This window comes from Piliocolobus tephrosceles, chromosome 1 (genome assembly GCF_002776525.5).
Source record: "Piliocolobus tephrosceles isolate RC106 chromosome 1, ASM277652v3, whole genome shotgun sequence".
Classification (NCBI taxonomy): domain Eukaryota; kingdom Metazoa; phylum Chordata; class Mammalia; order Primates; family Cercopithecidae; genus Piliocolobus; species Piliocolobus tephrosceles.
The window spans coordinates 211,411,916-211,421,196 of record NC_045434.1 but is presented as its reverse complement, the minus strand read 5'-3'; the positions used below and the strand labels follow the sequence as shown (position 1 = coordinate 211,421,196).

General features: G+C 47.6%; 2 protein-coding genes across 2 annotated transcripts in view; both read left to right on the top strand.

Moving 5' to 3' along the window:
* CENPS (centromere protein S) overlaps positions 1-1,470 on the top strand; it is a 15,897-nt gene extending 14,427 nt beyond the window's left edge. Inside the window, exon 5 of the mRNA XM_026449769.2 lies at positions 925-1,470. Within this exon, the coding sequence (XP_026305554.1) occupies positions 925-1,065 (141 nt within the window). The 3' untranslated portion in view covers positions 1,066-1,470. The remainder of the gene's footprint in view (positions 1-924) is intronic.
* Positions 1-9,063, top strand: part of LOC111544658 (cortistatin) — a 17,292-nt gene extending 8,229 nt beyond the window's left edge. The window contains exons 3-4 of the mRNA XM_026449770.1: positions 7,304-7,461; positions 8,557-9,063. Of these exons, the coding sequence (XP_026305555.1) occupies positions 7,363-7,461; positions 8,557-8,775 (318 nt within the window). The 5' untranslated portion in view covers positions 7,304-7,362 and the 3' untranslated portion in view covers positions 8,776-9,063. The remainder of the gene's footprint in view (positions 1-7,303; positions 7,462-8,556) is intronic.
* The last annotated feature ends 218 nt before the right edge of the window (positions 9,064-9,281 follow it).

The following is a 9,281-nucleotide window of genomic DNA, read 5'->3' as shown; positions in this document are numbered from 1 at the left end:
TTTTTTTTTTTTTTTTGAGATGGAGTCTCGCTCTGTCCCCCAGGCTGTAGTGCAGTGGCGCGATCTCGGCTCACTGCAAGCTCCGCCTCCCAGGTTCATGCCATTCTCCTGCCTCAGCCTCCTGAGTAGCTGGGACTACAGGTGCCCGCCACTGCACCTGGCTAATTTTTTGTATTTTTAGTAGAGACGGGGTTTCACCATGGTCTCGATCTCCTGACCTTGTGATCCGCCTGCCTCGGCCTCCCAAAGTGCTGGGATTACAGGCGTGAGCCATTGCGCCTGGCCACCACAACTCTTACTAACACAACTTACTGGCTAGGTGCAGTGGCTCATGCCAATAATCCCAGAACTTTGGGAGGCCAACTCAGGAGGATTGCTTGAGCCCAGGAGTTTGAGACCAGCCTGGCCACATAGTGAGACCCTCATATCTACAAAAATTTTTTAAAAAAGAAGAAAAGGCCGGGCCGGTGGCTCACGCCTGTAATCCCAACACTTTGGGAGGCCGAGGTGGGCAGATCACAAGGTCAGGAGATCGAGACCATCCTGGCTAACACGGTGAAACTCTTGTCTCTACTAAAAATACACAAAAAAAATTAGCCGGGCGTGGTGGCGGGCGCCTGTAGTCCCAGCTACTCGGGAGGCTGAGGTAGGAGAATGGCGTAAACCCGGGAGGTGGAGCCTGCAGTGAGCCGAGATCGCGCCACTGCACTCCAGCCTGGACGACAGAGCGAGACTCCGTCTCAAAAAAAAAAAAAGAAAAAAATTGAAGCTGCATTTAATTCTAAGAAATGTAACCCAGGCTTTGGCTTTTCTACCCAAATTCTTTGAGTCAGAGGTGGTTGTGGGGTGTTTAATTTTCTTTGTTTGTTTGTTTAGGTTTATAAAATGGTTACAGCCAGATATAAATACAGATTTTTTTTATAGCTAAAATACATCACAGACAAAAGTGAAGAGATTGCTCAGATTAACCTAGAACGAAAAGCACAGAAGAAAAAGAAGTCAGAGGATGGAAGCAAAAATTCAAGGGAGCCAGCAGAGGCTGGAGTGGTGGGAAGTGAGAATTAAAGCCCCTCGCCGCTTGGAAAATGCAGCCTTCTACAGGTAGAGCCGCCTAGAAATGCGCATGACCGCCAAGGAGACTTCGAAGGGTTAAATAGAGACTAAAAAATACATAAATAAAAAGACTAGGCTAGGGGCCTTTTTGTGCTGAATTCTCCACATTGTTAACTGCAAAAGCTAGTTTTAGAGAATGGGAAAGTCTTAAGCAAAATACTCCCAGGTCTCACTCCAGAACATATAAATGGTGTGTGATTAAATGGTATATATTAGAAATTACATCTGTTGTAATTAAAATTGTGTGCGCAATTAAACATGGTTGACTTTTTCAAGCAAAAATCAGTTCATCTTTTGATGTAATTTTGTAGGCTAAATGACAATCTCTGAAAGATGAATAAAGTTATATTTATTTAGCTTTTCTGGTTACTAATGTTGTTTTTAAACATAGGCCGCCTTTGGTCACCAGGTAAAAGGGCATATGTTTGGGAATGGCCCTTTTTTACTTTTTTTTTTTTTTTTTTTTTGAGACAGAGTCTTGCTCTGTCGCCCAGGCTGGAGTGCAGTGGCTGGATCTCAGCTCACTGCAAGCTCCGCCTCCCGGGTTCACGCCATTCTCCTGCCTCAGCCTCCTGAGTAGCTGGGACTACAGGCGCCTGCCACCGCGCCCAGCTAACTTTTTGTATTTTTAGTAGAGACGGGGTTTCACTGTGGTCTCGATCTCCTGACCTTGTGATCCGCCCGCCTCAGCCTCCCAAAGTGCTGGCATTACCGGCGTGAGCCACCGCGCCCGGCCAATTTTTTTTTTTTTTTTTGAGAAGGTGTCTTCCTCTGTTATGCAGGCTGGAGAGCAGTGGCACGATCTCAGCTCACTGCAACCTCTGCCTCCTGGGTTCGAGCAGTTCTCTGCCTCAGCCTCCTGAGTAGCTGGAATTATAGGTGCATGCCACCATGCCTGTCTAATGTTTGTAGTTTTAGTAGAGACGGGGTTTCACCATCTTGGCCAGGCTGGTCTTCAACTCCTGACCTCGTGATCCACCTACCTTGGCCTCCCAAAGTGCTGGAATTGCAGATGTGAGCCACCGTGCCCAGCCTTTTAATTTTTTTATGTATTATTTTTGTGTGTGTGAGACACAGTCTTGCTCTGTTGCCAGGCTAGAGTGCAATGGTGTGATCTCAGCTCACTGCAACCTCCACCTCCCAGTTTCCCAAGTAGCTGGGACTACAGGCGTGCGCCACCACACCCAGCTAATTTGTGTGTGTGTGTTTTGTTTTGTTTTGTTTTTTTCTCATGCCTTTGGGTTTCTTAGAGGTCCAGGCATGCCTTTCCCTTTACCCTTAGGCAATATGGTGAAGAGAAGGGGCAGGGGTTTGTGGAGCCCTTTCTGTGTGCCAGGCACTCACTGGGTACTCCATGTATTACCTCGCTGGTCTTCACAACTTGATCGGTGTAGATCTGATTCTTCACCTTCTCCCGATCAGCAAATGGAAGTTTGATGAGGTTCACCAGCTGCCCAGGGTCACCCAGCCACAGTCAGGAGACAGTGTTCACATTTGGGTCCGCTCACTCTAGAATGGGTGAGAGAAAAGGGCATTCATTCGGAGTAGAATTTATACCATCTGTGCCCAAATAGGATCAGCAGAAGATGCCCCAAAGCTACCCTGACTCTCCAAGGGAGGCGCTAAGCTATGGCCGTAGTAGGGCGCCAAGTTCATACTTTGTGGTTTCGGGTCTGCAAATGGCTCAGCACTTGTTCTCATGTTAAGTATAATATCTGTGTGTCATGTCCGTGAATGAAAAGTGAATCATAAAGCCTTCCTTCCTAGTACGGTCAGCCAGAGACCCGTATGTTAGCAGTTTCATGTTCGGATAAGCACTCTTTAAACTCCTTATTGGCCAGGTGCAGTGGCTTGTGTCTGTAGTCCCAGCGACTTGGAAGGCTGAGGCAGGAGATTCACTTAAGTCTGGGAGTTTGAGACCAGCCTGGGCAGCACAGTGAGACCCCATCTCTAAAAAAAATAAAAAGTTAGTTAGACATGGTGATGCCTGCCTGTAGACCTGGCCAGCTACTCAAGAGGCTGAGGCAGACGGTTGCTTCATCTCGGGAGTGGAAGGCTTTAGTGAGGTGACTGTGCTACTGCACTGCAGCCTGGTGCACTGGGGTGACAGAACAAGACCCCAACTCTAAAAAATAAATTCGGGAGGCTGAGGCAGGAGAATCGCTTGAACCCAGGAGGTGGAGGCTGCAGTGAGCCGAGATTGTGCCACTGTACTCCAGCCTGGGCGAGAGTGAGACTCAGTCTCAAAATAAAATAAATTTAAAACTCATCAAGAAGAGTTTAGGGAATAGATACTGTAGACTTTCCAAAGGTTGAAAGATCTGGGTTTGCGTCTTAGGTTTGCAACCCCAGTAGCTGTATAACTTTCAGAGACTTTGTGCTTTTTTTTTTTTTTTTTTTTTTTATTGAGACAGGCTCTCTGTCACCCAGACTGGAATGCAGTGGCATGATCATGACTCACTGACTCACTGCAGCCTCAACCTCCCAGGCTTAAGCGATCCTCCTGCCTCAGCCTCCTGAGTAGCTGGGACTACAGGCATGTACTATCATGCCCGGCTAATTTTTTAGTGTTTTTTTGTAGAGATAGGGTCTCAGAATGTTGCCCAGGCTGGTCTCAAACTCCTGGTCTGGTCTCAAGTGATCCTCCTGCCTCAACCTCCCAAAGTGCTGAGATTATAGGCATGAGTCTCTGCACCTGGCCTTTTCTTTTCTGAGATGGGCTCTTGCTCTGTACAGTGGCATGATCACAGCTCACTGCAGCTATGAATTCCTGGGCTCAGGCAATCCTCCTGCCTCAGCCTCCCAAGTACCCAAGACTGCAGGTGTGTGTTACCACACTGGGCTAAGTTTTCTTTCCTTTTTGAGACAAGGTCTCACTCTGTCACCCATGCTGGAGTACAGGGGCTCAATCTTGACTCACTGCAGCCTTCATGTCCCATGCTCAGGTGATCCTCCTTCCTCAGCCTCCCAAGTAGCTGGGGCCACAGGTGTGTGCCACCATGTCTAGCTAGTTTTTGTATTTTTTTTTTGGTAGAGGTGGGGTTTTGCATGTTGCCCAGGCTAGTCTTGAACTCCTGGGCTCAAGTGATCCTCCTGCCTCAGCCTCCCAAAGAACTGGGATTGTAGGCATGGGTCACTGCACCCGGCCTTTTTTTTTTTTTTTTTTTTTTGAGATGGGCTCTTGCTATGTCACCCAGGCTGATCACAGCTCACTGCAGCCACGACTTCCTGGTCTCAAGCAATCCTCCTGCCTCAGCCTCCCAAGTGCCTGAGACTGCAGGTGTGTGTTGCCACACCTGGCTAAGTTTTTCTTTTTTCTTTTTTGTCATAAAGTCTCATTCTGTCACCCATGCTGTAGTGCAGTAGTGCAATCTTGGCTCACTGCAGCCTTGACCTCCTATGCTCAGATGATCCTCCTACCTCAGCCCCCCAAGTAGCTGGGACCACGGGTGTGTGTCTCCACGTCCAGCTAATTTCTGTAGAGATGGGGTTTTGCCATGTTGCCCAGACTGGTCTTGAACTCCTGGGCTCAAGCGATCCTCCCGCCTGAGCCTCCCAAATAGTCAGGACTACAGGTGTGCATTGCCATGCCTTGCTAAATTTTGTTTTTTGGTGGAGATAGGGTCTTGCTATGTTGCCCAGTCTGGTCTTGAACTCCTGGGCTTAAGTGATCCTCTCATCTCCACCTCCCAAAGTTTGCCACCTTCTTGAAACAGTCGTCAGTTCTCATGAAGTCTTCCCCAATTGGCAGCACATTCCCCTTCTTTGCACACTTCTTACCGCACTGAAAAATGTCCTTGTCTTTCATTTGTGTCCATGTGTCCTGTTTCTTTTAGGCTGCAACACCTCTGTCGGGGTGTGGGTGGCATGGGTCCCTTGTGGTATTGCAAGTTCCACGCTGGGTGCCCAGAATGTTTAATGAGCTCATCGAATAAAATTGGCACACTAGACTAACGATATAGGAAGTTGGTGAGGCCGGGTGTGGTGGCCTCACGCCTGTAATCCCAGCACATTGGGAGGCTGAGATGGGTGGATCACTTGAGTTCAGAAGTTTGAGACCAGCCTGGCCAACATGGTGAAATCTCTATTAAAAATACTAAAAATACAAAAATTAGCTGAGCATGGTGGCTCGTGCCTGTAATCCCAGCTACTCAGGAGGCTGAGACAGGAGAATCCCTTGAACCTGGGAGGTGGAGGTTGCAGTGAGCTGAAGTTGTGCCACTGCACTCCAGCCTGGATGACAGAGTGAGACTCTGTCTCAAAAACAGAAAGAAGCTGGCTGAACTGCTGTGAATGTCTCATCTGCAAATATAACTCAAAATTTTTAGTGTCATTTATAGGAATTTTGGTACAGAAATAATAGGTGAAGCAACATACAACATACAAGTCTCTGGCCAGCAGGCCTTGCTGATCTTACCTAGGATTTTACCATAAGCAAAAAGACTGTGACAAATTCAAGATTGAGATTTCCCCTGTGAAGGTGTAAACCAGGACTCTGGAAAACTGAAAACAAATATGTTCACTTCTAGAAAGTGCCATCAGTTTTGGGTTGTGTTACTTCAATTTACAGCCTTGCCTTCGATGCTGGTCATATATAGTAGGTTTGGGTGGATGTTTCAGATTTTACTCGGTGTCTAGTTGGGCGAAGGGGTCTGTGTGATTCAGCAATGAGGGCCTGTGAGGGAGAGCCAGCAGGTAGCACAGGGAGGGACCCCATGGTCTGCACTCTCAGCAGTGGCGCCAGCCTCGGGAGGACAGAGAGCCCTGGGAGTTGGCTGAGGGCAGGGCCGGGCACTGCTTCTCAACCTGTGACTGTGCCCTGCAGTAACAATACGTCTCACACCAGACACACAACGTGAATCATCATTTATCCTTACTACGGGTGATGCACACTAATTTCAATTTCATTCTAAAGGAAAGTACCGGCCTATGACCCACAAGCGGGTGGTCAGGAGCAGTTTAGAAAACACTGGACCAGGCCAGGCGCGGTGGTTCATGCCTGTAATCCCAGCACTTTGGGAGGCTGAGGTGGGTGGATCACGAGGTCAGGAGATCGAGACCAGCCTGGCTAACGTGGTGAAACCCTGTCTCTACTAAAAATACAAAAATAGCCAGGCATGGTGGCACATGCCTGTAATCCCAGTTACTCGGGAGGCTGAGGCAGGAGAATCACTTGAACCCGGGAGGCAGAGGTTGCGGTAAGCCAAGATTACACTATTGCACTTCAGCCTGGACAACAAGAGCGAGACTCCATCTCAAAAAAAAGAAAACACTGGACGATCAGGAGTTCGAGACCAGCCTGGCCAACATGGTGAAAACCTGTCCCTACTAAAAATACAAAAATTAGCTGGGCATGCTGGTGGGTGCCTGAAATCCCAGCTACTTGGGAGGCTGAGGCAGGAGAATCGCTTGAACCCAGGAGGCAGAGGATGCAGTGAGCTGGGTGTGCCATTGCACCCCAGGCCGAGTGGGCCAGAGCCCAGCTGCCCTGGGGCCAGCAGTGCCTGGGTGCTTGTTGGAAATGCAGCTCTCAACTCCTCCCTGCCCCAGCGCATCAGGACCTGCCTGCAAAGCGATCGTCTGCACTTCAGTTTGAGAAGGCCTGACCTAGAGGACAGTGGGTATGGCCTGCTGGGCTGAGAGGCAGTACTGGGAGCGATTCTTGGGGCTTCTTTGCCAACAATTTGGTGAAACCAGTGGATACTATAGTAGCATCTCTGAGCTCCCATTGCCTCCTTGTTTCTCTGCCCGTAGTAGAAGAATGTCTCTGAAATTACTGGATGAGTTTCAGTCATACTTTCACATGGGCACAATTTCACATTCAAGCTCCTTATCCAAGGCTAATTTTATATTATGTTAAATCACTTGTTTTTGTTCTCACGGCTTCCTGCCTGCTATAGGCATAATTACGAGGAAGCAGAACTTCTCCAGAAGCAAGCGCACATGCTTTCCAAAATAAGAGCAAATTCGCTCTAAACACAGGAAAAGACCTGAAGCTTTAATTAAGGAGTTAGATCCAATCCCAAAGCGCTTTTGTGGGCACTGATTGCTCCAGCTTCTGCGTCACTGCATGAGGGAAGAGGATCCAAGCGTTAGACATGTACAGACACAAAAAACAGCTGGAGATTGGGCTTAAAATACCCACCAAGCTCCAAAGAAGAGACCCAAGTCCCCAAAACATTGATTTCAGGGCTGCCAGGAAGGAAGAGCAGCAGCAGGGTGTGAGAGAAGCTCCCGTCAGCCCACAAGATGCCGCTGCCCCCCGGCCTCCTGCTGCTGCTGCTCTCTGGGGCCACGGCCACCGCCGCCCTGTCCCTGGAGGGCAGCCCCACTGGCCCAGACAGCGAGGTGAGTACAGTCCCGACGTGGCCACACGCTAGCCCGCTCTCTGTCTCTTGTTGGCTTTTTGGCCTGCATGGTGAGTGTGTGTGTGCACGTTTATGTTGCAGTTCACAGCTTGGACAGGATGTAGGGCTGAGCTTTGTAGTGATCTTGGCTGGCCTGAGGTACTGGGATGTTACATTCAGATCACTGAGCCTCAGTTACGTGTCCCAACCCGTGAAGCCTGCTGGAAACCTGTGCAGCTCAAGGAGGGCCCTTCATGCCAGGGCTCCCTCCGTCGGGTGTCTGGGAAAGGGGAGTGTACCGGTCCACTGCAGGGCAGGCGTGGAGCTGCGACAGCCCTTGCAGAGCCTTCAGTTATACACAGCACAGGCTCCCACTGGCTCAGAGGAATTGGCATCATTACATTTTCCGTTGTGAGAATTTGTAACTTCATGAGGTGATTGATTGTTCTTTTTTCCATTTTGAGAAAGTTCCAAGAAAGAGTATATAAAGTTGAGCATTAAAAATGGATTTTTCTCTAAAATTATCAGATGAGTTTCAGGGAGGCCATTTATCAGCAGATTACTCCCAGAAGCTTTCTAAGGAATTTGAAAAGCCAGAATTTAACGTTTCAGTCCCATCGTCTCAGAAAGTGACTTGCGGACATCCAGGAGTGTGGCCAAAGGTGGGAGAACGAATAAATTAGCCTGATCCACCTTGGGGCTTCTCAGCTGCCAGTCACTGGGGGGAAAATGGCAGATTTCCTGACTTCTCCTAATTAAGGACCTTAGCAAAGAGTATGGAGCAAAACCACCAGGTTTTTTTCCCTGACTTAAAATGACCAACTTTTCCTTTTCTCTAATTAGAGCAATTTCTTTAAGATGTTCTCTTCACTTTCTCATCCTCATCCTTTAAGTGGAAATGAGGCTTATTGCTATGGAGCATCTTTTCATTGTTTTCTTTTTATTTATTTATTTTTAATATTTTCGTTCTCTTTTCTCCAGGGTAGTCTTCTAGTAGATCTTTTTTTTTCATAAGGAGATTGCATATCTTTGAATGCTTGCTGCTGAGCCAGATTGCTGAGTTTTCTTTCCTTTGCCATCTGCTTCTCTTTATAAGCATATGCAGGAAGCAGCAGGAATAAGGAAAAGCAGCCTCCTGACTTTCCTCGCTTGGTGGTTTGAGTGGACCTCCCAGGCCAGTGCCGGGCCCCTCATAGGAGAGGAAGCCAGGGAGGTGGCCAGGCGGCAGGAAGGCGCACCCCCCCAGCAATCCACACGCCGGGACAGAACGCCCTGCAAGAACTTCTTCTGGAAGACCTTCTCCTCCTGCAAATAAAATCTCACCCATGATTACTCACACAAGTGTAATGACAGACCTGAATAAAATGTATTAAGCAGCAGCGATCTTTCCTTTCCTCCTTCCGAAGTCATTTGAAAAGTGTTTTTTATTTAAATTCCAATAATGCCCAATACTGACATGTCTTAAGTAATTTGGAACCCAAAGTGAACATCTTTGATACAGATTTTTTTGTGGTTTGACTGAACCATGCTCAGTGTGGTGCTGGGAAGCTCTCTGATTTAAAATAAAATAGCTAAAGGCTACATAATTAAGAGTTCAGAATAACATCTTATTTCAGTTTATGAATTGATATGAATTGCCTAATTTAAAAAATATTTCCCTAACATTAAAAGCAAATTTTTAACATCAGGCTCAAAAAGCAAAATGATTATTCCTCATGTCTTAGCTGAAATTAATTTTAAAACATATTAAACAGAAAACATGCTGACATGCCTATGAAACTTACACTCGAACTTGCTGTTATGTACCAGTTGTAATTAGTA